Genomic DNA, 27,995 nt, shown 5'->3' with positions numbered 1-27,995 from the left:
GCTCAGGCGGCTAAGGCGCCAGTCACATACACCAGAGCTGGTGGGTTCCAATCCAGCTTGGGCCTGCCAAATGACGACAACTACAATCAAAAAATAGCCAGGCGTTGTGGCAAGCGCCTGTAGGCCCAGCTACTAGGGAGGCTAAGGCAAGAGAATAGCTAGAATAGCTTAAGCCCAGGAGTTGGAGGTTGCTGTGAGCTGTAATGCCACGGCATTCTACTCAGGGCGACAGCTTGAGGCTTTGTTTCAAAAAGAAAAAAAAAAATTTTATCTATTCCTGGAGAATAAAAAAACCGAGGCAATCTGAATAGTATCTATGGTTTAGTTAATAGCATTTCATCGACATTATTTCAATATTAACATTAAGGGAAGATGGGTGAGGGCAAATGGTAACTGCGCCATCCCTACAACTCTTCCTCAAACTAAAAATTACTTCAAAATAAAAAGTTAAAAAAACTAAATTATTAAATAGAAAATACTTAAGCAGACTGCAAAGGCCTTACGGATTCGAGAAATAAGTTTGAAGGTCTTCTGAAATTGTCAGAATGTTCTAAAATAAATTGCACTGAAAAACTCAAAAAAATTAAGCATGTAGCTTACAAGAATAGAAAAATTGAAATATTTTAGTTCAACTAAAACTCTGACATATAAAGTATAAATGATCTCCTTTCATATTATAAAGTTTTTAAAACATTATTTTTCTGACACCCTAGAAGCATACATTTTATTTAACAAACTGGTTTAAATTGGGTTCAATTTTGTTGTTTTAAAAATGTTTATTCAGTGCAAAGTGGTCTATTAAAATGATTAAAACAATGTTGAAAATACAACTCATTAAGCAATTCTACCAAATTTTGGCTTATTTTTAACATCAAAACTGACATAGGGCAGCGCCTGTGGCTCAAAGAGGTAGGGTGCTGGTCCCATATGCTGGAGGTGGCAGGTTCAAACCCAGCCCTGGCCAAAAACCACACACACACACACACACACACAAAAAAACTAACTGACAAATAATCAAGAAGAAATAGGGCAGCGCCTGTGGCTTAAAGGAGTAGGGCGGCGGCCTCATATGCCGGAGGGGGTGGGTTCAAACCCAGCCCTGGCCAGAAACTGCAAAAAAAAAAAAAAAAAAAAAAGAAAGAAAAGAAAGAAGAAATAGGCTGGGGCACACTGGCTCATGCCTGTAATCCTAGCACTCTGAGAGCTAAGGCAGGTGATTGCTTGAACTCAGGAGTTAAGAGACCAACCTGAGTCAGAGGTTGCTGTGAGCTATGATGCCACGACACTCTACCCAGGGTGACAGATTGACACTCGGTCTCAAAAATAAAAAATAAAAAAGAGAATAAAAAATAGAGGTAATAGGGTGGTGCCTGTGGCTCAGTGAGCAGGGCGCTGGCCCCATATACCGATGGGGGTGGGTTCAAACTCAGCCATAGCCAAACTGCAACAACAAAAAAAATAGCTGGGCGTTGTGGCGGGCGCCTGTAGTCCCAGCTACTCGGGAGGCTGTGGCAAAAGAATTGCCTAAGCCCAGGAGTTGGAGGTTGCTGTGGGCTGTGTGATGCCACGGCACTCTACCGAGCGTGATAAAGTAAGGCTGTCTCTACAAAAAAAAAAATTAAAAAATTAAAAAATAAATCATACATACCTTCTAGGTTAGTAGAAAAGTTAGGAAAATATATTAAACTTAAAGAAAATGAGTATTATGTACGCACACACAAAGCAAAGAGCTTTGCTCATGATGTAGAACTGTGACTAAGTGGCATTGATCTCCTGGTCTGGCTTTCTGAGGCAGACATACAGAACCTGCTAGACTTTCTCACCAGAAAATCAACTTCCCAACCCAGAAGTCTGCAGTGGGAAGCATACAGTCAGGCTGTGTTTGTAGAAGGGTGTCTGTGTGGCTACAGGCCCCAGGGAGGTCCTTGGGGGCCGCTCTGGCTGAAGAGACCAGACTTGGATCCTTGGGTCAATGCAACAAGATTGTGTTTAATGAACACCTTAGTTGGCCATATAGACCACAGCTGTGAGGCATGGGATGGGTGGGGGGAGGGCTACATCAGTCTGTAGGAAAAAGGGGTCCCACCTTTTTCCTTCTAGGAGGACAGCAAGGCAGGTGATGACAGGTCCACTTCACAGTTAGGGAAACTGAGTTCCAGGCAGGCTTATCAGCTTGCCCAGAGCCACAGTGTTCCTGGTTCTTCTTCCTGTTCCACTGTGACTCCATTCAGTGGTGATGCAAGTAAATGGGCAAAGGAGGATGACCCCCCAACAGGAAGAAAAACAAAATGTGGAGATGGGCACAGGGACCCCAAGTGGTGCTGGCTGGAGCCACTGGAGGATGGGGGTAGGACAGGATTCCTGGCATCTGTACCTGTGACCCAGGCCTTCATTGCCCTGGCACAACCAGTTGGGCCCCTGCTTCTCTTTTCCCTCTGTGGTGCCCAGACCCTAGCTGCAGACAGGTCATGAGGTCATGGGGCTTCTCCCTGTAGTACCTGGCACAAGTCCTCCCTGGCACCTCCTGTGCACTTATAGCCTGCACAAGGTCTTGGCAGTGTAGGGACTCAGGCCCCCAGAAGCTGTAACGAAACAGGTGGCAGAACACTCTGACCTGTGTCTGGCCACAGAGCCACCAGAAGGACAGAGGGAAGATGTGCATCCATGCAGGGTGGCCAGGAAGGTGCTGTGAGCCCTGGGGAGGACACCAGGGCCTGGTGAAGAAAAGGGGGAGTGGTCTGAGACAGCATGCCATGCTGACTGTTGTGAACAGAAGCCTGGGTCTTGGTCACTGCAGTGACAGAGGCTACAGGGGGATCAGGGAGGCTATAGGGCTAGAAAGGAGGATGGCTAGGAAGTCCTAGTGGGCAGGCCCCTGGCGGTATAGCAGGTTGGTCTGGGTCTTTCATAAGGGCCCTCCCTGGACACCTCTCCAGGTGTGAACATGCAGCGAGGCCAGCAAGAGCTTCAGGCTCTGTAGAAACACAAAGACTCGAGATCAGCCCCCATCCCACTTGCCTTGGCCCTTCCTGGGAGAAGGGGTGGAGAAGCACCCCCCAGAAGCATCAGATGCAGCGCTGGGGGACCTGGAGCTTACTGTTGGAGAAGCCAGGGCCAATGGGGTTGGGGGAGCAAGGCCAGAGCCCGGGCAAGAGTAGGACCAGGGTGAAGGGGAAAGATCCTGCCAGGGAGCAAGCAGTCTGGGGCCCAGGAGCCCTGCTCAGGAGGGGAGTGATGCCATGCCACACCAGCAGGGGGCCCCACGACCCCACACTTGGTAACAGGTTCCTTCTTCATTTCCAGTATCCCGAGGTGCTAAGGCTCTACAGAGAAGAGACATAGCCCCTGCCCATGAAGACGCCACTCAGGATACCCTCCTAGGAGAGCCAGAGCACTGTGTGGGGTTGGAAGGTCCCTCCGGGCAGGCGCTGGGGTGTGAAGCACAGAAGCCCCCAGTTCCTACCCTGATGTAGGTGACCCCTGTAAGCCAGTCTACTTGTCCCAGGCTCAGCCTGGCTGCCCCCAACCCTGCCAACCATGAGGGTCTGTTTACTCTCAGCTCTCTGAGGAGGGGTCCAGCATCACCCCATCACCCCACAGCAGAGGTTCAGTCACCATCGGTGTAGGCCTGTCACTGAGCATCAGGGTCTTGGAAGCCCCAGGCCTCGATGACAGCAATCAGGAAGTTCTCCGAGCAGAGGGGCTGGTTGTTGAAGGTGTCGCAGTGGCCCGTTCGGCCCCGGTTCAGGTCCCCATCGATGTAAAGTGCCTGGCCACCACCTCCCCCTGTGGGACACTCAGGTCAGGGGCTGCCCTTCCACCCAACAGCTGGGCATCTTCCTCCAAGGGTGTCCCATCAGCACTGCTCCAGGTTCCCCTACCTGAGAAAGGCCTCTCTAAAACCACAGGCTGACCTTTGACACTCCAAAGGGGCCAGGCATCCAAATTGGACCCTGCTTCCCAGCCCATTTCTCCTGCCCCTCATGCCTGGTCCACTCCTGACAACCCAGGGTTTCTTCCTCTGCCATCATGGGGGCTTGGGTGAGGCAGCTGCCACCCAGGTCAGAGAGGCTGTACAGATAGCCTCAGCCACCATCATCCCTATACCCTTCCCCAGGGCAAGCAGGGTCCACCCAAGGCCCAAAGGTGGGGAGGAGCACCCACCAATGATGAGGCAGTCATTGCCCCCTGCCATGAACATAGACTCAGTCTTAGAGGGCAAGTTGAAGTGCCGAGCAGCCAGGAATGGTGAGAGGCGGTCAGCGGGGTCTGAGGAGTGGCTGAGTGGCGTGGAAGAGATGTTGGTCTCTGAGGACATGAGGGATGTCGGCTTGGTCAGCTCTGGGTGCCTGATGACCACCCATTCGTAGCGCTGCACCTCAGGCTGCAGCTGGGGAGAAAAGGCAGCATGATGGGTCCCTAAGAGCCATGCTCATTTCATCTCTCAACTTCTTTTTTTTTTTTTGTAGAGACAGAGTCTCACTGTACCGCCCTTGGTAGAGTGCCGTGGCGTCACATGGCTCACAGCAATCTCTAACTCTTGGGCTTACGCGATCCTCTTGCCTCAGCCTCCTGAGCAGCTGGGACTACAGGCGCCGGCCACAACGCCCGGCTATCATCTCTCAACTTTTCATCAGAGCCCATGGTGGGTGGGACAGGGAGGTGATGCGCCAGGCAGATAAGACCCCACTCTCATGGAACACAGGTCTAACAATTAAAAAACAGACCTGACTGGGGCGGTGCCTGTGGCTCAGTCAGTAAGGTGCCGGCCCCATATACGGAGGGTGGCAGGTTCAAACCCAGCCCCGGCCGAACTGCAACAACAAAAAAATAGCCGGGCGTTGTGGCGGTGCCTATAGTCCCAGCTACTTGGGAGGCTGAGGCAAGAGAATCGCTCAAGCCCAGGTGTTGGAGGTTGCTGTGAGCTGTGTGATGCCACAGCACTCTACTGAGGGCGATAAAGTGAAACTCTGTCTCTACAAAAAAAAAAAAAAAACACAACAACAACAACAAAAAACAGACCTGACAAGAAGAGTACCCTGCAGAGTCCCTGCCATAGTGAAAGTCAGGCAGGGTCCCGGGGTGGGGCAACCAGGGCATTGATCTTGTATACCCAGAGCTCTTCCACAGGGGCTATGCTCAGCCCTACTCACCCTAAACACAAAGCATTCTCCGGTCCCAAAGAAGCCCAGCTTGCCTCCAAACTTATTTCTCTCACTCCAGTCTGTTGACAGGTAGGCTCCACACACCTGGGGAGGAAGGGCCAGGTGAGGCTGTGCCCTGCCAACACCCAGGAGCACCCCCTTGCTCAGGCCTGTGCAGGGCTACCTCAGGTCTCAGCCGGGAGGTGTGCTGTGTGGGGTCTCTATCACCACTAGGGGGCAGGTGCAGCAGCATGGGAAAAGCAGAGTTTAGAGTGAGCACACCACCATTCCCACCTGGGCTTGGGGCTGGTATCAAGAGCAGTGGGTGGTCACCTCCAGGCTATTCTCGTTTTCCTCTGTGGCCTCAAGCATGGGTTGCACCCTGTGGTTTGGCAACACCCTGACTCTGACTTTGCCATCAGCCCAGGGAGACAGGGCCCCCAGAGCTCATCAGAGCCCAGGACCCCAGCTCTGCTGGTCCCTCCTCACCTCCTTCTGTGTGGTCTTGATGAGCAGGAGGGTGGGCTCATGTCCTTCACACTGGAAGTAGAACCTGGGCCAGAAAGTACACATGCCAGTGCCATTCTGCACATCCTGTCCTGGTGCCTCCCACCAGCTTCCACAGACCCTCGATCTTGGCTATCTGGGGTTAGACAGGCCTGAAAACTGTGTTTCCTTCTCTCTGGGGAGCTGGCATGGTGGCCAAGGACTCCATGATCCTCACCCTGGCCTCTTCTCTCCAGGTCCTTCTTGGCTGTCCTGGGCCTGACTACCCTGGTGTGACTGTAGAGAAGCCTCACAGCAGGAGGCCCTGTGGGCACAACCAAACTCAGGTGCTTCAGGGAAGTGAGAACCAGAGGAACAGGTCTCGCTGTAGGAGGCTCAGTATGTCCTTGGGAGCCTGGCATGTGGGGAGCCAGAGGCACCAGGAGCTTGGGGAGGTGCCAGAGCTTGTCTGGTGTCCCTGTTCCGGGCCAGGTAGAGGCTTCAGTGACGCCAAAATGCTTGTGGTGCTGTGGATGGTGTTACATGAGAGCTGGGTCAGCATGGTCTGCATCACCTCTGTTGGGTCACCTGGAGCCCAGGTCAGAGCTTCCAATGCCATCTGCCACCTGAGGCTCAAGGGGAGCTCCACAGAGGGCTGGACACACCTGGCAGAGCCTTGCTGGAAGGCAGTGTGCCTGGGATGTCTTGCCAGAACACCATGTAGAAGCCCCCAGCACAGGGCTGCAGGTGAAGCCAGGGCCTACAGCCCATGTGATCCTCCCCCACCAGTTTTGTGAGTTCCGAAGGTGGGAATTCTGCCTCATGTTCTTCATGATACTATACAGGGCCCTGAGCTGTGCTGCATCTGGCAATGATCTCTAGGTCTAGGTGGCCTGGGAATGACAGAAGCCCTAGAAAAGGGGCCCCTGATTCTTAGGCACCCCAGGGAGGCAGGGCCTCACCAAGGGCCCAGGTTCAAAGGCCGTTTCCAGCCACCTTGGGGCAGGATGCTAGGAGGCAGCTCTACAGCTCTCCAGCCCCCAGGGCATTACCTCGTCAGGCTGTACCCATGCTGCAGCGAGGAGAACAGAAGGAGAGGCTGGCAGAGGGCGAACCGCTCAGGGACCCAGGACCAGATATCTCTCATTTCCTTCACGCTGACGATCTCTGAGTGGAAATTCTCTGGGTGGACAGCCAAGTGCACAAACTGCCTGAAGAGAGCGGGGAAGTATCAGAGTCCAAGGTGAACAGGGCCCTGACCACACCCCCCATCCAGAGCTGTGTCCCAGAGCCTCAGTTTGGACTAAGCTTGGAGGGAACATCTCACCTCCTCAGTCAGGTTCAGATCCTGGTTCCCAGGCTTGACAGGAAGTATGGGTTCTGGGAGCCCTGACTCCCACCCCACTATAAAGGGAGAAGAAGGCCCAGTCTGGGTTGGGAAAAAGCATCTTTTCTCTAAGAAATGAGGACAGAGAGTGACTGCTCTGGCAATACAAGGCTTCAGGGCCAGCCAAGCACCAGCAGATAGCATGATTGAGACAGACAGACAGGGCCTGAATGTCAGCCAGGCTCAGAGGCAGCATTGCTAAAGCTGAGCCATGAGGGCCATCCATGCCTGGGGAATAATAGGCAGTGGACCAGAGGCAGTGGCAGAGGACAGAAGCTAGGCATGGAGATATACCTACCTTTTAGAAAGTGAAACACTGAAAAACAGGAAGAAGCAACGGATACAGAGAAGAAAAATAAAACAGACAAGGAGAAGTTAGTGGTGATTACTAATCTCCAAATGTACCTTCCTTTGGCCCAGGAGAAAGAGGACTCTGTGCCAACAGGCCATGCCATGGCATGGTCACAATGTCAGTGCCAAGCTATCTTGGGACATCATGACCCTTCCCTACCCTGATCCCCACAGGCTATGCTAAGGGCAGGCAGGCCACATCCAACAGCCATGGGGATGACTGGCCATGGACCCCAGAGCTGGAAGGCAGAGTAGAAGCTGCTCTGAAATGTCGCCACCACACCTCTGACCCCACGGTCAGCATCCAGTTCTGAAGACAGGACCAGGAAGGCCCTTCTTGTCTTCCACTGTCTTGCTACTCACTTAGGATGCATAGGTAATGGGTGGCTGGCTATGTTCACACCCAAAGCCCCCATGTGCATTCCACCTGAGCTCCCATCCTTGGCAGGCCCTTTGCGGCCTGGACTGCCTACCTCTTCTGCTTGACAGTGATGCCCCTCTGCTTCAGTGCTTTCTCATTGGCCATCTGCAGCAGCTGGATCTCCTTGCGGGAGAAGAGGCGGATGGCAAACGCTTTCTCTAGCAGCTTCTCAGGGGACACGGTCTTGGCAATGTCCTTGACAAACTCGCGGATCTCCTGCTTCACATTGTCAGACTCAAGTGGCTGCCCTGCTCTCACCTTGTGGAAGAACTTGAGGATTGCCAGGGCGACACGGTACAACACCTTGTAACCTTCCACTAGGAAGACGTCAAAGACGCGGGCAAAGTGGCTGAGGGGCAACTCCCCAAAAAGCCAGCGCTGCCAGTCTGCATAGACCTGCAGGACATCCTCTGACACGGCCACCATCAGCTTGTGGGCTGCCTGGCAGTATTTGTTCACCAGGTCCCCAAATGTCATGCAAGAGGACTCAAAGGCCAGGAAGCTCTGGTCAATCAGCTTCCTGCCAGGGTCATTGCAGGCCAGGATTCGGCAAGCCTTCTCGAAGCACTCAGCTTCGTCGATGCTGTAGTGGAGCAGCAGGGCCACCACAGCTGGCAGGGCAGGGCAGAAGGAGACGTCAGGAAACTGGTTGGCAATGCACAGGAGTATCTTGCGCACAGCTCCTTCCCCTTGGGCGTTTAGACAGTAGCTGGGCACTTGGGTGTTGTCCACAAACTCAGGCAAGGGCAGGCTGCTGGTGCTGTGCTTGCCCACAATCTTGCCCACCATGTCATTGTACACACTGGCGTCGGGTGTAACTGTGCGGCAGGGGATGTCCTGGATCAGGTGCTGGTACACCTTCCCTCGCAGGGCATGACTGTGAGCCCAGTAGCCCTGGCGTGCCAGCTGTTTCAGCTCCTGTAGCTCAGTGCAGTTTAGCTCCTTCGGTCCCAGGTCCTGGATGGCAGCACCCATCTTGTCTCTGTCCACAAAGCAGTTGTATCCCAAGGAGTCCATAGTGCCCGCTGTGCCCAGGATGAGGGTCCCGGGCCACCAGGAAGGAACAAAGAGTGGCTAAATCCTCTAGCCCCCTCTGTGAGGGGTTCCTGCTAACATATTTGCCATCTCACATGCTGTAGGATTAAAAAAATTTTTTAGTCTGTGTGTTTAAAGATTCACGTTGTGGCCAAGCGTGTTGGCACACACCTGTAATCCTAGCACTCTGGGAGGCCAAGGTGGGAGGATTGCTTGAAGTTAGGAGTTTGAGACCAGCCTAAGCAAGAGTGAGACCCCCATCCCTATTAAAAATAGAAAAATTAGCTGGGTGTTGTGGTGGGTGCCTGTAGTTGCAGCTTCTAGGGAGGCTAAGGCAAAAGGATCACTTGAGCCCAGGAGTATGAGGTTGCTGTGAGCTAGGGTGATGTCAAAGCACTCTAGCCTGAGTGAAACTCTTGTCTCAAAAAAATAAAGATAATGGCCAGGTGAGGTGGCTCACATCTGTAATAATAGCACTCTGGGAGGCCGAGGTGGGTGGATTGCTTAAGACTCTGTCCCCCTACCAAAAAAAAAAAAATAATAATAATAAATAATAAAAATAAAAATAGACCCGTCGCGGTGGCTCACACCTGTAACCCTAGCACTCTGGGAGGCTGAGGTGGGCAGATCACCTAAGCTCAAGAGTTTGAGACCAGCTTGAGCCAGATGGAGACCCTGTCTAAAAATAGGCGGGCATTGTGGTGGGTGCGCAAAGTCCCAGCTACTTGGGAGGCTGAGTCAAGAGAATCACTTGAGCCCAAGAGTCTGAGGTTATTGTGAGCTATGATGCCACAGCTCTCTACCAGGAGAGACAAAAGTAAGACTCTGTCTCAAAATAAATAAATAAATTTAATTTAATTTAAAAAAAAAGAAAGGTTCAAAGAACATGCTTTTTACTTTAACCTTTCTATGAGTATTAGAAAGGTACCATTTAAGATAAGTTCCTGTTCTAAGAAATCATTATGAACTTGGAGTGTAACTTCCTTTCACATAGCTCATGAGGTTACTGGAAAAGGTCACACAGGTTCTAACTAAGGAGAGACTAGAGAAAAAATCCCCAGAAGGCTCCAAGAGGCTGACTCTGCTGAAAACAACTCTTTTAGGGGGGAGGTCACTCTAGACTCCTAACCACCACCCTGAGGCCTGTGGGGCTTCTAAAAAGGAAAGGTCAATTCTCTGAGGCTTCAGGCCTTTAGTTAGCTGTGTACTGAAAGGAAAATACAAACGCACACCTGCTCTGTCCCACCTGGGCTGGAATTCTGGAGCCACCTCTTAACTTTCTAAAACTATGAGCTGGAAAGCTAAGTTTCAGGCAGGTTACTCCACAGCAGTGTCACTCTTTGGGAATAGGTATATGCAAGAGGGAGAGATGAGGAACAAATGGAAGGTGTCACAGCTTCAAAATAAACATTGCCAGGTCCAAATGAGCTCTCGGTAGAGTGCCATGACGTCACATGGGCTTACGCGATTCTCTTGCCTCAGCTTCCCGAGCAGCTGGGACTACAGGCGCCCGCTACAACGCCCGGATATTTTTTGGTTGCAGTTTGGCTGAGGCTGGGTTTGAACCCACCACCCTTGGTACATGGGGCCGGCGCCCTACTCACTGAGCCACAGGCGCCACCGAGACAATGTCTTAAGCACTTCAATACTGAGTTCTTTTGTGTTCAGCAGATACACCTAACAAGATTTACTGTTTTAGCTTTTTTCTTTTAAAGACACTGTCACCCAAGCTGGAGTGCAGGGGAATCATCACAGCGTCAAGGGGCACCATAACTTTGAACTCTTGGTCTCAAGTGATCCTCCCACCCCAAGCTCCCAAAACACTGGGATTACAGGTGAGCCACTGAGCCTGGCTAATTTTAACCATTTCTGAGCGCACAGTTCAGGGACGTTAAGGACATTCATACTGCTAGACAACCATCACCACCACCTAGCTCCTGAACTCTGTCTTGTGCCCAAACTGAAACTGCACTGATTAGCCACTAACTCCTCCTCCCCAATCAATCACCATTTCACTTTCTGTCTCTATGGATTTGACTACTCCAGGTGCTTCACTTATACTCCAGGTGCTTCCTGTAAGTGGCGTCAGAGGTATTATCCTTTTGTATATGGTGTATTTCACTTAGTATAATGTCCTTGAGGTTCACCAGTGTTATAGCAGAACATCTTTCCTATTTTTGTTTTTCGGGTTTGAACCCACCACCTCCGGTATATGAGGCCAGTGCCCTACTCCTTCCAGCCACAGGCACCGCCCACGTCCTTCCTTTTTAAGGTTGAATAATATTGTATCCCATGAGAGACCACATAGTCTATTCACCTGTTCCCTGGGCTGCTGTGAACATAGCTGTACATGATCTGAGTACCTGCTTTCAATTAGTTTAGGTATACAACCACTGATACTGTTTTTACTTTCTGTGGCTTCTCCACAGAAAGCATTAATTAGAACAAAGTTTTCTAATGAAAACATTAAAAAAGAGGGTGGCGCCTGTGGCTCAGTGGGTAAAGCACCAGCCCCACATAGCAAAGGTGGCCCTGGCAAAACTACAACAAAAAAAATAGCTGGACATTGTGGCGGGCACCTGTAGTCCCAGCTACTCGGAAGACTGAGGCAAGAGAATTGCCTAAGCCCAGAGTTGCAGGTTGCTGTGAGCTGTGACGCTACAGCACTCTACCGAGGGTGATAAAGTGAGATTCTGTCTCAAAAAAAAAAAAGGAAAGAAAAAAGAAAACATTAAAAAGAGATTCAACTAATTTTAATATGCTCACTGGAAACGCTTTACCCACAGAAGGACAAGGCCTACTGCCAGGGCCAGCACCTTCTTCCTCAGAAGAACAGAAACTTCAAGGCAGTAGATCAGTTTTGCTTCATCTATCTTAGGAGGAAGAGCAAAAAGAGTTCTCTTCTTCCCAGGTTTCAAAGGCCAGCCCAGCAGATCTCCTTGCACCCCATGGTGAGGGCACTCTGTGAGTCACCTAAACAGTAACAAGCTACAGGCTCCCCCGCCAGGCTCCAGGCTCATTAAATTCTGCAGCAGCTCCTGACCCATCCTGTTTGAGTGAACAGAACTGGCTCCTTTGCTGGGCAATAAGCATGTTTATAAACAGTACGGGAGCTGGGCAGAACAGCACCAACCTTCACTCAACTGGCCCCAGATTTAGGTTGAATATTAAACTGGAAACTCTAGAAGTGACTATTACTCCTGCAAAGTTCCTTTAGGGAGAAACAAATTCTGAGTTTTATTTGCTGCTGTGAGTGGTCTGAAGCAAGGACATGTGCCAAAGACCTTGAAGGTGCCCCTGGGGGGCTTCTTCCCCAAGTCCCCACACAAAAAGAGAGCCTAACATTTCTGAGGCCAGGCAAACAAAATTTTTTTTTGGCCGGGGCTGGGTTTGAAGCCGCCACCTCTGGTATATGGGACCGGCGCCCTACTCCTTGAGCCACAGGTGCCGCCCCTCGACTTATTATTTTTTTTTGAGACAGTGTCTCACTTTGTCATCCTCAGTAGAGTGCTATGATGTCACAGCTCACAGCAACCTTAGACTGTTGGGCTCTGGCAATTCCCTTGCCTCGGCCTCCTGAGTAGCTGGGACTACAGGTGCCTGCCACAACACCCGGCTGTTTTTAGAGATGGGGTCTCACTCTGGCTCAGGCTGGTCTTGAGCTTGTGAGCCCAGGCAATCCATCCACCTCAGCCTCCCAGACGCTGGGGTTACAGAGTGCTAGGATTACAGGCATGAGCCACCATACCCTACCTAAGACATTTTTTTTATTACACAGTTACATATGAATACACAATCACAAAAAGTTAAATAATACCAAATTATAGAGTAAAAATTGAGAGTTCTGTTTAAATTATCCCCTCTAATCCTACTGCTCCCCTTCTATCTAAACATAATTACCATTAACATTTTGGTATATATATTTCATGCTTTGATATATATGTTTCATGCTTTTTCTTGCATTTATACATATTTACAACTGAGTTAGATTTTTTAAAATTTTTTCCTTGCTTTTGTTGTTGTTGTTGTTGTTGTTGAGACAGAGTCCCACCTTATGCCCTGAGCAGACTGCAAGGGCATCACAACTCACTGCAAACCTCAGACTTAGGCTGTGGGCATCCTGGTGCCTCAGCCTCCTGAAGCCACTGGGATTACAGGCACTTGCTGCAGCACCCAGCTGGGTTTTTCATTTTTTTATTAGTCAGGATCTCACTCTCACTCAGGCAAGTCTCGAACTCCTGAGCTCCAGCAATTCTCCCTCTGCAGCCTTCCACACTGTTGGGATTACAGGCATGAACCACTGTGCCTGGCTGAGTTAGATGTTTTTGAAATTGGTTATTGGGACAGAGAAGCAAGAAGAGGGAGGAAAGTGATCAACAACCTAAAATAATCCAGGCTTGGCCACCCATGCTCTGGAGCTGAGTTCTCATAACCAAAGTGAGAACTCACCTGCCCATCTACCTGTGGGTTTGCTGTTGCTGCTACTGCTGGATGTTATAAATTGCACCTGTTCTCCACAGTCCCCTAGCTCCTGACAAAGGTGCTATGCCTGAAGGCGGTGACCAGCTTCCCTGTCCTTCCCCAGGCAGTTGTGGGACACAGTCTAGATTTGAAGTCAGAAAGGCCTGGCTTCAAAGTCTGGCTCTGCCACTTGTTTGCTTGAACCTTGGACAAGTCATTCATGTTCCCTAAACCTGCAGTTTTCTTTCCTATAAAGTGGTGCTAATAATTGGCTGGGCACAGTGGCTCACTGTAATCCCAGCACTTGGGAGGCTGAAGTGTGTGGACTGCCTGAGCTCATGAGTTTGAGACCAACCTGAGACCCCCATCTCTAAAAAACAGGCGTTGTGGCGGGTGCCTGCAGTTCCAGCTACTTGGGAGGCTGAGGCAAGAGGATTGCTTGAACCTAAGAGTTTGAGGTTGCTGTGAGCTAAGATGCTACAGTACTCTACCAAGGGTGACCAAGTGAGACTCTATCTCAAAAAAAAAAAAAAAAAAAAAAAAAAAGGCCTGGTGTGGTCGCTCATACCTGTAATCCTAGCACTCTGGGAGGCAGAGGCAGGTGGACTGCTTGCACTCAGGAGTTAGAGACCAGCCTGAGCAAAAGCAACACCCTGTCTCTACTAAAAATGGAAAAATCGGGCAGTGCCTGTGGCTCAAAGGAGTAGGGCACTGGCCCCATATACCGGGGGTGGCGGGTTCAAACCTGGCCCTGGCCAAAAAATGCAAAAAAAAAAAAAAAAAGAAAGAAAGAAAGAAAGAAAAAAGAAAAAAGAAAAATTGAGGCAAGAGGTGCTTGAGCCCAAGAGCTGGAGGTTGCTATGAGCTATGACGCCCTGGCACTCTACCCAGGGCAACAGCTTGGGACTCTGTCTCAAAAAAAAAAATAAAGTGGTGCTAATAAATAATACTTGCCCCCTCATGGTTTTTAGTTTCCACGCAACACTTGCAGGTTGAGGGCTTACTCTTACTCTGGACTTACTTGGGGATGCTGGTAACCCACTCTGTCTCCCCCTGCCTGGGCAGCCCACTATACCTCTAGCTGTGAGATGGTTTCCTTGGGAACCACTTTTACTTTGCCTCTGAGAGAAGGGAGGAAATAGTTACCCACCACAAACACTGTACTCATCTAAACCCCCCTTCACATAGTCTCAAGTTCACTGCAGAGGCATGGGGTTGGGGCAGGGCTGGATCTCCAAGGTGGTCCTCCCTTAGCCCCAGTTGCCTGCACCTTCCTAAATTTGGGTGGAGTGGGGAAGTACTTTGTCTCTCTTGGCCTCAGCTCTGAGCCTAGTCTGCAATTCTGTAAAAACAGGAGACATTCCACTAGACACCCTGTTGGGCCCACAAGAATCATAGACAATGCTCATTTCAGGTGGTAAAGACTAGGTGACAGCTAATTTTTCAAGGTATGCAGGGTGGATCTCACCCAAGAGATGATGTTTGAGTTGAAGTAGTTAGGAGAAGAGCTCAGGAAAGAACACTCAGGACAACAGAAGAGCAAATGCAAAGACCCTGAGGCAGGAGCAGGCCAGCATCCTAGGAACCAGGCAAGAACAGCAGAGACTGACCAAGGGGCAGGAGTGGGTATAGTGGGAAAGAGGGAAGAGATGTGCTCCAACTGATGCTTCTGATGTGAGGATTACTGGAGGCTGCTTATAGAAAGCACTCAGCCCACCCTGGCAGGCCAGAGCTGCTCAGATGTCTCCAGGGTTTTCTCTTTGTTATTACTCCTCAGGGTTTGAGGCCTGGCACTAGGCAGGCATTGAGTAGCTGGGCAGTGACGGTCCCAACTGGCCAATGCCTGCTCCATCCATAGGGTGAAGCTATGGGGCTGGAACACTCGCTCTGTGCCCCTTCCTACCTTTGACCTTAAAACGTCTTTCCCAACGGGAAGTCTCCTCCAGTGAGCTACAGGGCCTTTTTCTCACAATCTCAGGGTACCTACAGATGGGAAGTAAATGTTTCTTGAAAAGAAAAATATATATAAGTGGAAACAAGTGATTTCCAGTTTTTTTTTTTTTTTTTTTTACTGAGACAATCTCACTTTGTCACCTTTGGTAAAGTGCCATGGTATCATAGTTCACAGCAACCTCAAACTCTTAGGCTCAAGCAATTCTCTTGCCTCAGCCTACCTAGTAACTGGTACTACAGGCACCCGCCACAATGCCCAGCTATTTTTTTTTTTTTTTTTTTTTTGTTTAGCAGGCCTGGGCTGGGTTTGAACCCACCAGTCCCAGTGCTTAGGGCTGGTGCTCTAACCATTGAGCAACTGGTGCCCCACCAAAACAAGTGACTTCCATTTCCTCAGATTGCTATTGTTACAAGTGACACACATGATCACTGTGCCCTCTGGCCACAGCACTTGTTCCTGAGTCTACAAAGGGTGAGACCAAAGGATCAGGGCCCCTCAAATGGCTGCAGAATTGCCCCCACTCCCACCCCTGGTAGCCTTCCCTGGGGAGGAAGTTCATACAAGTGGGCCCCTCAGCCAGGAACACCCCACAGCAGCTCATGTTCTTACTCTTAGGAAAGCTCAAATAAACACCTAATCTGTCCTCTCCAGCGAATCCCTGAAGTGTGCCCGCAGGAAGAGGAAGGGGCTGGGACTAGAGAGGAGGACACTAGTGGCTTGCGCTCCATTAAGTGCCCATGTGGCTGGGGTGGCAGGAGAAAATGGTACAACGGGACTGGCCTCCCCATGGACAGTGGCTGGAGACACCCAGGGTCAACCAGGGCATCTCCTGCTCCAGCAAACCCTCACTCCATCTTCAGAGGCTACAGAACACAAATTTCACAGCTGCTACAGATTTAGCTTCACATACCTCTCCCTCTCCTGAGCACAGCCTGACAGTGCAGGTGTTTGCTCCACTTTAGAGGCAAGGAGATTGCAACACAGAGGGTCCCAAGCACAGGGAAGACTGACCCCAATCGGTAGACTCCAGGGTGCTTATAGGCACTCTGCAGGGTCCCTGGGCCATGGCCCACAAATCACTGGTGGGGCACATGCTGCCCCTGGGTCCCTCCTCAGCAAGCTTCTCAGTGCCAAACTCCTTTCCTGAAATAAATAACACTCCATGCCTATGAGTCATGAGACCTGATGCATTTCCTACCTCTAAAGTGGGGGATATGATTTCCCAAACAATTGGATTTGCAAACAAACTCGCTTTCATGTGACAAAAACAGAACCAGGGGTTTAGGTGATTATATCTTAACCCCCACCTGGGCTTGAGCCTCCTTCCCAGCCAGCTTCTGGGTGTGATGGGGGAAGGGGAGGTGATGGCACAGACCCATGTTCCATAGCTCCCCTCAAGCTAGAGCAACTCTTTGGAGCTGCCTCTCTGTGCCAGGTCCCACACTGGACACTGGAAAGAGTGATGGCCTCAGAGGAGGCTGGCAACGCTGCACCCTAGAAATGTTGGAGAGCAGGGGGCTGTGGTCTCAGTGCCTGTAAAATGCGTCGGCCTGCAGTGGGGTGGGCACAGTGCACCCCAGAGGCACAGAGGCGGGAGAGGGCAAGCGCCAAGTTGGGGGCCTCAGGTGGGCAGTGAGGAGGGGCTTCCCCACATGCACAGGACAAAAGGTCTGAGAAGAAGGTGACCTGACCAGAATCTGCATTTAGAAATCCCCCTGGTAGCTGTGGATGAAGAGTCCTGGTAGGACTCTGGGGACCAGGACAAGGCCATGCCCAGGAGGGTAGACCCTATCAAACAGAGTGGCCTGATAGCAGGACAGATACCAGGTCACTCAGGCATTATGGCTAAGGGAGTAAGAAATGAACAGAGAATCCCAGCCCAGGGAAACTACATCTTGGAGTTACATTTTCTTTTTTCTTTCTTTGTAGAGACAGAGTCTCACTTTATGGCCCTCAGTAGAGTGCCGTGGCCTCACACAGCTCACAGCAACCTCCAACTCCTGGGCTTAAGCGATTCTCTTGCCTCAGCCTCCCGAGTAGCTGGGACTACAGGCGCCTGCCACAACTCCCGGCTATTTTTTGGTTGCAGTTTGGCTGGGGCCGGGTTTGAACCTGTCACCCTCGGTATATGGGGCCGGCGCCTTACCGACTGAGCCACAGGCTCTGCCCTACTTTTTGTTTTTTCAAAGAGATGGAGTCTCATTCTGTTGCCCAGGCTGGAGTGCAGTAGCATGTCCCAGGCAAGCCCACAGCATATGAAGTGGGGGTTGGGGTGCATAGACACCTAGATGCTACCAAAGGGCCAACTGTCCCCTCTCTCCCTGGAGGTCAGCATTCACTAGGACTACAATTTGAAGAGCTAGTGTGTAGGCCTGGGCCCCACCCAGCCTTGGCCTGGCCACCATACCCACCCATGGCCACAGAACAGCCCCTGGGCCTAGCAGCAAGCTAACAAGGCCCCAGTGCTCTGCCTGGCTGAGCCTTAGTCACTGTCACAGAGCAGGGCTGAGCATCACCTGCTGTTTGCTCAGTTCTTCCTCCCCAGTCTGGGTGAGGGGGCCGGGTACACAGAGGAACAAGGGAAGGCTCCAGCCAGTGTGTAGGGAACCCCCGATGCCTGAGGACAGGAGCTGACAGGAAGGGTTTCCACTAGATAGAGAGATGCACACTCCTTTCAGGCAGGCCAACACATTCTCACTCTGTCCAGAGCCCTCCAGATTATTGGTCCTGGGAAGGTAGGGCCCTCAGCATCAACCATGACTGCCAGGCGAGGGAGGGCAATAGAGATGACTGAGCTCCATTTCCACCTTTGGGTTGCGTAAGTTGGCTGCCTGATTAGGAGATGCTATGCGTGGTAGGGACACTTGGGGCAGAGGGGGCAGCAGGACAGGGGGTGGTGGTGGTGACGAGTACACATCTGGGTAGCTGAGAGCTCAGTGCCAGGAAGGCAGGTGGAACAGAGCCTGGAAGGGAATCTGGGCTGGAGAGTCAGGATGCTGGGAGAGAGGCTGGAGAGAGGCAGAGAGATGTCCTTGAAGCACATCCAGCCTGGAGCCAGGGATGAGGAGGGAGAGCTGGGAGGTGGGAGGAATATACTGAACCGCAGGCAGTAGGGTTCTGGCAGGGACAGGAGGGGTAGCCGAAAGCATTTACCCTCAGGTGAGGACACCCTCCTCTGGTTACAAGAACCTTCCTCTCAGGTTCAGGTCAAGTCTGATTTGCTAATGAAGGCCCAGTCCTCCCACCAGGCACCGGGGGAGAGGCCAAGGAAATGCCTAACACCTCTAAGAATCTGCAGGAAGCCTCAGAGACAAACATCCCTGGAGGTGTGAATGCCCAACACCCTCCCCCACCCACCCCCGGCAGCACCACAGGCCTTGACCCTTGACAGAAGGGAGCCACTGGCTCATCTGTCCACTAGGCCTGTCTTTCTGGAACCTTCTCCTGAATGCTATACCAGGTCCCTGTCACTGAGCTAGATACAGCAGATATGCAAATAAAATACCTGGCAGTACAGTCAGAAAGCTGATTTGTAGACACTTGTAAAGGCAGAGGCACAAACAGAAAGGGTGATGGCAAGTGACTCCGGGGGCTTGAAGGGAAGGTAGGGTGAGGTGGGTGGGTGCTCCGGGTACAGGATCAGCATACACTCTGAGTGGAAACCCAAACCTTGCTGTGTTCCTGTGTTCGGGTGGCTACAAGCCACTACTTCCTAGGAGTATTTCTAAAACAGGCAGGTGGGCAGCTGAACCACAGAGGCCTTTGTCCCACAGAGGGGCCGAACCCCATCCTACTGGTGAGGGGGCCACCAGACTGCTGGGGTGAAGAAGTGTGATCAAGCTTTCATTCCAGACAGGTCTGCCTGGAGGTTGGATACAGAGGCAGCAGAACCATGCAGCCAGGGGCAACAAGGCGAGTGGTGAAGAGGGGAGCCCTAGGGCAGGCTGGGGTCCACCCAGGCCTTCTCATGCTCTCCTTGCAGGAGGTGGGAGAGGCCCTGCATAGGCATAGTTGAGAACAACCCTTCACTGCCTGGTTAGAACCTTATCTGTAGGACGATGCTTGATTCTGGTGAGATGACCAGTGGTAGTGGTGTCACTAAGGAGGGTGACTTCCTGCCTTTTTACCTTGCTGCTCTGCTTTTTGACCCCTAGGCCCTAGCTTCCAACCTCTCTTCTTGCTCTGGAACTTGTCTATCTATGCAAACACATATTATCACCCACATATGTGCACCACCCTTCCTCCTCCTGGCTGGACAGCAGGCAGTCCCTTACCAGGACACTACCTCTTCCCTTGCACCCTGTTCCCCTCTCTGGCTCCCTTTCTCTCTGTGCTGCCACCATCATGGGCCAAGTAGGCAATATTAGCTTGAAGCTCCATGGCCTCTCCAACTTAAAAAGCCTTAACCACCCCATGCAGAGATCACATATTCCTAACCCCCCTGAAAGCCCGTCTGAGTGTTCCTGGTTGCCCTCCTCCCACCTACCAGCCCCACCCGGCTTTATCCCTTTACCAGGTAAGCCTGCTTACTGAGTCACAATAAGCCCCACTCCACCATCCTCAGCTACATGGAAAAACCATACAAGGGGCTGGGCATCCATACCTCAATGGCTAGAGCACTGGCCCCGTGCACTGGGTTCAGTGGCTCACATCGATTTCCCTGCCCCAGCTGGTTTGAGACCAGCCTGAGCAAGAGCAAGACCTCATCTCTAAAAATAGCTGGGCATTGTGGCAGGTGCCTATAGTCCTAGCTACTTGGGAGGCGGAGGCAAGAGAATCACTTGAGCCCAAGAGTTTGAGGTTATTGTGAGCTATTTCAGCACTCTACTGAGGGTGACAAAGTAAGACTCTGTCGCAAAGAAAAAAAAAAAAGAAAGAAAAAATGGGTGGCGCCTGTGGCTCAGTGAGTAGGACGCTGGCCCCATATACCAAGGGTGGTGGGTTCAAACCTGGCACCAGGCCAAACTGCAACAAAAAATAGCTGGGCGTTGTGGTGGGTGCCTGTAGTCCCAGCTACTCAGGAGGCTGAGGCAAGAGAATTGCCTAAGCCCAAGAGCTGGAGGTTGCTGTGAGCTGTGAAGCTACAGCATTCTACCAGGAACGACATAGTGAGACACTGTCTCTAAAAAAAAAAAAAAGAAACAAAAGGGGGAGGCGCCTGTGGCTCAAAGGACTAGGGCGCCGGCCCCATATGCCAGAGGTGGTGGGTTCAAACCCAGCCCCGGCCAGAAACTGCAAAAAAAAAAAAAAAAAGAAGAAGAAGAAGAAAAGAAAGGAAAAAAATATACAGGAAAGCCAGCCTGAGGCATGAGAGCCTGGGGGTGGGGGGACATCCTGCCCCCTGCTCATCCCTCCTGACAGCAGCCCTCAGCACCCTCCCATCTACTTCCCTAGAGGCAGAGAGCTGTCAAGTGGGAACTGCCCCATCCTCTGCATTCTGCCACCCCTCGCAGGTTCTGGGTCTCACTTTCTGGGTCTCCCCTCTCCCCAAACACAGCAACCAGAACACCAAGGCCCCACTCCACTGTGCCTCTCCTCCCCTGTCTTCCTTCTGAGTCAAGCTGCCATCCACTACCCTTCCTGCTTCTGCCCCTCCCGGCCTGAATTGCTAAATCTAATGAATCCCTTTAGGCCCTTATCCTGCCTCCCACTGTAAGCACAGCTCCCAAAGTGCCACCATCATCTCCTCTCTGCCACACCTGCCTCTTGCACACAGTACTTGCAGGAACCCACCCTCTCCTGAGCCTGGAATCCCACTGTGAGCTCCCAGTCCTTTCAGCTGCTTCCCAGGTGTCTCATATGTCCATGCTCCACACACACTAATGCCATCCAGCTCCAACATCCACTCTGCTCTGCCCAGGGTTTTGCCAAGTCATTGCTCTCCACCTAAATCCTTTCTGGCCCCCAAGAAAGGATTGACTCAAGACAGACCCTTCAGGATCTGGCCCCTCCAGTAGCAGCTTTAGGAGTCCTGGCCACACAGTACCAACAGAAGTCTCCATGCTACATTTGGAGGAAGTGTCCTCATCAGGCAGGATATGCTTCTCCCTGTCCCCTTTTTGCTCTCAGTCCAGTCCCTGTCCCTCCCCTGGCAGGGATGAGCCCCCGCAGAGCTCCACAGCTCCTCCTTGTTCAAATCTGTTCTCACCCCACACACCATGGTAGCGATCTTTTGTGTGTCTGGCTCTTCCACTGCAAGGTGACTTCTGTACCCAAGTGTCTCACACAATACCCCTCCCCCACCCCATTGTGCCCTGGGAAGGAGGAAACAGGCAGACACTCAAAAAAAAATTGTAAACCACTTGGGCTCAAATTGAAAATTTAATTTTGAAGGCCAAATGACAATAGAGACCATCAGCCAGCTCATCCCAGGCATACAAGTTCTGGGCAGGTGTTGTCACATGTCAGGAAGGCAAGGTATGCTTGGCCCCAACCCTGAAGCATAGCATAGGAGTTTTTCAAATATTAATGGCAAATGGCATTCCATAGTGACTACCAAGGAGCTGCCTGGCAGGGAACCTGATAGTGGGTTCTTTGCTAGTGGCACACAATGGAAGGCACGTGCCAGGTACAACAGGGGTGTGGCTATTAATGAGGTATTAGTCACAGCACCACAGGCCAGCTGGCCTGCCTCCTGCCTACCAGAGCTAGAAGTTCAAATGCACCTTTACAGTGGCTCCTGAGCCTGCCATAGGGGCTCCTACAGGCCAGTCTGAGTGTCATCCTTGGCTAGCCAATCAAGATAGCCCTATGTCCCTGTCTCAGACAGAACACCTTCCCCCAAGTCTGGTGTGGCTCACTCATAGGCAGGGACTAGAGTTGGAATGGAGATCTAATTTGTGATCTTTATTTTCTGAGCTCAAAAGGTCTTCCAACAGCAGGTCTGGAAAAACACCCTTCAAGGCACAGAAGGAAAACCAGAGGAAAAGAATTCTAACTGGTCTAAGTTCCAAGCCAGGTGCCTGTGACAGATGTGCCTCGGAAGGTCAGGTGCACAGGAGGTTCTCCTTAAGTGTCTTCAGACATAACGAGAGAGCCAGCCAGAACAAAGTCCCATAGGTTTAATCATTCTAATAGGCATTCAAGACACACTTCCTGGATTCCAGCCTGCCAAGTGCTGGAGCACAGAGGTACAGCCCTGGCCCTGCCCTCAGTGAGTTCAGCTTACGTCGTGTGTGCTGACCATGCCAATGCAAGGCGCAAGTCCTCTGATAGGAAAGCACAGGGTGTCTGGGCCCAAGGCTTCCCAGAGCCAGCACCTGCCTCAGCTGGGTCTTGAAGGGTGAGGGCCTTGGCCCCAGGGAGTGGCAGAGGCAGCGTGGGCAGAGGACAAGGCCAATGAGGGTAGAGCCCATTCAGAGCTGTTTGGTTCAGCGAGTGCAGGCCAGTGGGCGTCTTCCGTAGTTCAGACTAAAACACAGTTCTACAGTCCAAACTCATGGGTTCCAGGAAGCCAAAGGGCCTGGGGCAGAAGCTGCTGACAAAGGACAGTGCTCCTAAGTGCTGGGAGCAACAGAGGACAGCTCAGGGAAGATACCAGAGCAGGAAGAATTAACATCCACATCCTGATCCTTCTAAGGCCCAGTGATTTATCATGATAGGAAGCCTGGAAGACCCTTCCTGGAAAGGATAATTAGGGAATAAGGAGAAAATGGTTCCAAGGAAAGGCTGAAGTGACAGAGGTAAGGGGAGCTTTTGGTGGGACCCAGGGGATGAGGTCCACTTAAAATGCCACAGTAGGTAGAGGGGCTTTTATTGGTAACAGAATTGCCCACCACCCAATTAAAATCATGTAACATCAGGCAGACAAACCAGAGTTGTGAGTGGTGTGTTCTCAAACCCCTGTAAAGGAGAGACTATGGCTGCTTGCACATAATCCATGGGTTAAACTCACTCTGAGGCCCGGCTGCCCCAAATAACCATGTGCACGGGCTCTATCACAGGAAAAAGTGACGGTTCACAAACTCATTCAAAGGCCCGGGCAGTCCTATGGGGACCACATGCTGGCTATGAGCAGATAGGGATGAGCCACTTTTGCAATATCAGCCTTTCCCCAGCCTCGCCCATGGGCCCCCTGGGTGTGGAGAGGATGGGGGAGGGGGTACCACACATATGGATTCTGTGTCCCTAATATATTCCCATAGTCCTAGCTGCTGCTAATGCTGACAGATCACACAGAAACTGGGGTCCTGGAAGGACAGTGAGGGAACTCTGAGAATTCTGCAACCTTGGATCTCAGGGTCTGAGAAGGCTTTTTTCCCCGAGTTCTAATTGTGAGATCCTTTGAGAAGACCAACCCTCATTCTAGAGGTTCCCCAAAAGGTAGACACTCAAGCTGGCCACGGCAGCTCATCACTGTAATCCTAACACTTTGGGAGGCCGAGGTGGGTGGATTGCTTGAGGTCACGAGTTCAAGACCAGCCTGAACAAGAGTAAGACCCCATCTCTACTAAAAATAGAAAAATTAGTCAGGCGTTGTGGTGGGTACCTATAGTCCCAGCTACTTGGGAGGCCAAGAGTTTGAGATTGCTGTGAGCTATGAAGCCACAATATGCTAATCCATCCCCTCAAAGCAATGGCTTACTGGTTGGTCTTCTGTTACATTATTATTATTATTATTTTTGGAGACAGTCTCATCATGTCACCCTTAGGGGAGTGCTGTGCTGTCACGGCTCACAGCAACCTCAAACTCTTGGGCATAAGTGATTCTCTTGTCTGTCGGCTATTTTTTTGTTGCAGTTGTCATTGTTTTTAGCAGGCCCAGGCCAGGTTCGAACCCTCTAGCCCCAGTGGATGTGGCTGGTGCCTTAACCACTGATCTACGGGCGCTGAGCCTGTTACCTTATTTTAGGTAATTAGGGAATAAGGACATAGTGTTAAGTGTTTGCAGGGTTCAGTATTCTTTCTGTCACCCTACACTCTCTTGGGAAGACTCAGCCCACTCCCCAATCTGGATGCATTTGCAAAATGCTCTCTGGCATGGTGTGGTCTCCTTGGCTCCAGAACAATCTGTATCTACCCACAGTCTGGATGTCTCACCAGCAGCCAGATCAGCATCTCCATGCTGGTCAGGATTTTTCCCCAAGCCTGTTCTGTTCCCTTCCTTTAAATGCCACATGGAGCATGGTACTGCCAGCTGCCACCCAATCTTGGAGCATTCCCCCCCTCCTCCCTGGGTCTTCCCATCCCACAGTCACTACCTCTGAGCCTTGCTCTTCCTTTTGTGCTTGTGTGTCTCTGGGTGTGCCCTGACATCAGTGCAGCCCACCCTGGCTACCACTGCCCACTCATGTTCCAAAGATGTGAAATCTGATCAAGTTACTCACAAACCCAAGATCCTTCAGCTGCCTCCTGCCATTAATTGTAAGAGTCAAATTCTTGGGCTGGCCCTCAAGGGCCTTACAGGTTTACTGCCAGCCCAGCTCTCTCACTTCTTCCCACTTCTCAGCCATCCACCCAAGGCTTCCCACTGTCCTCCTCCAAACAGCTAGCAGGGGGACACCAGGTCCTTGTTACTTCATGTATGTCGTTTTTTTACCTGAAAGTCTCTTTCTCTCTCATGGCCTTGCCGCTTCCAATCATCCTTCAAATCCTCAGGCCGTCATCTATCACATCCAGCCAGATGCCACATCTTAGAACCCACAGCAGCCTCTGTCTACCTACATCAGAGTGCCTGTTGTGTTTATTAGCTGGTCTCCTCACCATACTGGAAGTTACTCGAGGGCAGAGACCATGCCTTGCTCAATGTCCTAGCCACAGAGCGTACCTCACAGTGCCTCCTTTACATGAAGTGGGAATTCAACAAATGCTGAGCCCAGATACAGTGGTTCAGTGGCTCACACCTGTAATACTAGCACTTTGGGAGGCCAAGGTGGGAAGATTGCTTGAGGCTAGGAATTTGAGATCAGCCTGAAAAAGGGCAAGACCTTGTTTCTACAGAAATTTAGAAAATAGAAAATTTAGCTGGGTGTGACGGTGTACATCTATAGCCTCAGCTATTTGGGAAGTTGAGGCAGGAGGATTGCTTGACCCCAGGAATCTGAGGTTGCTGTGGGCTATGATGATGCCACTGCACTCCAGCTTAGGCAAAAGAATGAGATTTGGTCTCAAACAAAACACCACAGATGCTAAAAGGATAGAGAAAATAATTGAATAATGAATTCAAGTTGGCTCTCAGAAAAAACCTGAGGTTTTGTTTCTTTGATATTATCTCCAAGTGGAAGGCAATGTTTGAAACAGCCACTGAAATTGGTGCTTTGAGTTAAGAGACTTCTCCCATTTATAGAATTGTCATAACAAAAAAGGTATGCTCAAACTAGTAAAACATTGAACATTAACAACATGTTAAGTGCTTTTTTACAACCTGCTCCATTTTCCTTATGTAAGTTAAATGAGGAACACTTAAAGCAAAACACTTAAATATGTCTTCTGAAGTTGGCTCAATCTGTAGAAAATTAAGAGCAACATTGTGTGCTCAAGGTCACTCAAACCTTCCAGACACTCCTGGCAGGTATGGTCAGTAAGAGCTAGCAAGGCTTGCCTACAGGTGAACTTGCAGACATAGGGTGTTAAAATATATTGTTATAAAAACCCTAGGTTATTTCTGTTTCCCCAAAAGGTCACCCTTAACCTAGCTGAGAGCCACTGCACTGGTTCAGATCCACAGATCCAACCAGAGTACCTTGATCCATTTCGAACCTCATTTACAGAAAACCTCTGACCCATCCCATGCCAGGCCATGGGGGAGCAAAGATGTCCACAATGTGGCTATAGCCCTGGTCACAGGGGAAGATAGGAGTGCTTCTAAATAGAGCACTTGCTATCCAGTAAATACTTCATGTAAAGGCTTTATCTGAGTGCTGAGGAGATTAGATGAGGATCAACGCAGAATGAAAGGAAACACATGAGGGGGTCATGCTACTGGCTAGGAACAGTAACTCTGAGAGATGTCTCTGGTCATTTTTTCTTTTTTGAGACAAGAGTCTTACTTTGTCACCTTGGGTAGAGTGCTGTGGTGTCACAGTTCACAGAGACCTCAAACTAGGGCTCAAGCGATCCTCTTGCCTCAGCCTCCCGAGTAGCTAGGCTTATAGGCACTTGCCACAATGCCTGGCTAGTTTTAGAGACTGAGTCTCTCTCTAGCTTAGGCTGGTCTCGAACTTCTGAGCTCAAGCAATCCACCTACCTTGGCCTCCCCGAGTGCTAAGATTACAGGCATGAGCCACTGTGCCCAGCCTTGGCTTGCTCTTTTCTTATCTGGGCTAGTTTCTCCTACTCCAGTTTCCTTACGATGAGAAGAACCTGTCCGCTTGTCTTCAAGCTAGCTGAGCAAACATTTACAGGTATCTGCTGTATAGAAAGTGAACATGGAGCCCTTACCCTCAAGTGGAGAAAATGGCAACACATACCAAATAATGAAATAGTTCTTCCTGCAAACTGCCAGGAAGTCACCTGTTGACTCGAGAGCAGCGTTTCTCAACCTGTGGGTCGTGACCCACAGGAACTGAGAACCACTGCTCTAGAGCAAACATACAGCAAAATAAGGAAAACCACTTTCTAATGTTTGTTAGCCTTGGAAAGGTAGACAGATTCTCCCTTACTAGAAAACCAGCATCATAACCACAGCCACAAACCTAATTCAGTCAACTTACACCTGCACACATAGAAGTGGTTCTCAACAACCTTTAATGTCAACTCAGGAGGCCCACAGCACGTCTGTTTCGTTACTGAGCCTGTCCATACTGGGCACAGTCATCAAAGAAAGACCATGACCAGGCTACCAGCACTCCTGACCAGAGGGGAGCACTCTTAGGTGCAGCCAGCCCAGGTGGTACCAGCTCTACCTTACAGCTGTGTTCACTCCAGGCTCAGGGAGGCAATGCCAAGCAGCCCCTGGCAAACACTTCCCCGGCAGGGCCTGGAAGACAGCTGCATGCCACCTGGCACAGTGGCCAAGAGGGCACCCACTGGACAGAGCTCAGAAGCTGGGCAGACCTCTAGGTACAGTGGTCAGGTTGTCACCCTGGGGCAAGAGGAGGGCTGGGAGGGGCTCCAGGTCTCCCAAGGGCAGAACGTATCAAGAGAATCTTGCAATTTTGACTGAGTCCAGAAGAGGAATTCCTACTGGGTAGAGACGGAAAGCGCCCCGAGGAAAGGGTGACACAGAGACAGGTCATTCCGATGACATTTTGCCCTCCCCTGCGTCGTGCCCCAGCGGCTGCCCTGTGGCCAGTCCGTGGCTGCCACGCTGGGCAGTGCCAGGCTCTGGAGCCCCCTGAGCCTTGCGTGCGCCCCAGCACACCAGTCCTCAGACAAGACCCCGCAGCCCAGCCCTCACGCCCCCTCCCCCAGTACGGCGACACCGCAATCCGCCGTCACACCCCCCCCTCGACCCTTGCGCACCCACCTCGCCGCGCCGCCGGCTCCTCAGCTCGCCGCACGACGGCGGCGGCTTCACTGCGCACGCGCGCACGCGGCCCCGCCCTCGCCGAGCACGCGCCGCCCGCGGCCCACCCCGGAGCGCTCGCGGGTCGCGGCCCAGCCTGGTTCTGGGCATGCGCGCTGACGCCGGTGGCGGCTGCATACACCAGTAGAGGGCCGGGGGCTTGTGAGAGGTACCCGGAGTCAAACCAAGCATGAGGTGGGGTGGGGGCGCTGCGGGCAGCAGGAGCTCGGACAGCTGCCCGCCGGGTCACGCGTGAATCTAGGCTCTCATGGGCACAACATCCAGTTCTGAGCCGGCGGATTAAGGGCGCA

General features: G+C 51.4%; 1 protein-coding gene across 2 annotated transcripts; it reads right to left on the bottom strand.

Moving 5' to 3' along the window:
* Positions 1-81: 81 nt before the first annotated feature.
* Positions 82-27,721, bottom strand: TBC1D24 (TBC1 domain family member 24). Of its 2 annotated transcripts, XM_053557206.1 has the most exons (9): positions 27,646-27,721; positions 7,842-8,922; positions 7,316-7,333; positions 6,683-6,841; positions 5,634-5,697; positions 5,154-5,249; positions 4,165-4,390; positions 3,616-3,786; positions 82-2,974 (listed from the first exon to the last, which is right to left on the bottom strand). In XM_053557206.1, exons 2-8 carry the CDS (start codon positions 8,804-8,806, stop codon positions 3,632-3,634), a joined length of 1,683 nt encoding a protein of 560 aa, XP_053413181.1. In that variant the 5' UTR covers positions 8,807-8,922; positions 27,646-27,721; the 3' UTR covers positions 82-2,974; positions 3,616-3,631. The 2 variants fall into 2 exon arrangements, with proteins under 2 accessions (XP_053413181.1, XP_053413182.1); XM_053557207.1 differs by lacking the exon at positions 7,316-7,333 and having other exon boundaries at positions 83-2,974; positions 27,646-27,720.
* Between the last annotated feature and the right edge of the window lie 274 nt (positions 27,722-27,995).

The sequence above is a fragment of the Nycticebus coucang genome, chromosome 12 (genome assembly GCF_027406575.1).
Source record: "Nycticebus coucang isolate mNycCou1 chromosome 12, mNycCou1.pri, whole genome shotgun sequence".
Lineage (NCBI taxonomy): Eukaryota > Metazoa > Chordata > Mammalia > Primates > Lorisidae > Nycticebus > Nycticebus coucang.
This window is presented reverse-complemented; position numbering and strand designations above follow the sequence as displayed.

Bases quoted from the DNA above. Each gene is read 5' to 3' on its own strand.
- TBC1D24 (XM_053557206.1), bottom strand. From the start codon at position 8,806: ATGGACTCCTTGGGATACAACTGCTTTGTGGACAGAGACAAGATGGGT. The intron at 4,391-5,153 runs GTGAGTAGGGCT...TTTTCTCCCCAG, and splicing joins GAGAATGCTTTGTGTTTAGG to CTGCAGCCTGAGGTGCAGCG. The intron at 3,787-4,164 runs GTGGGTGCTCCT...AGTGTCCCACAG, and splicing joins CAATGACTGCCTCATCATTG to GGGGAGGTGGTGGCCAGGCA.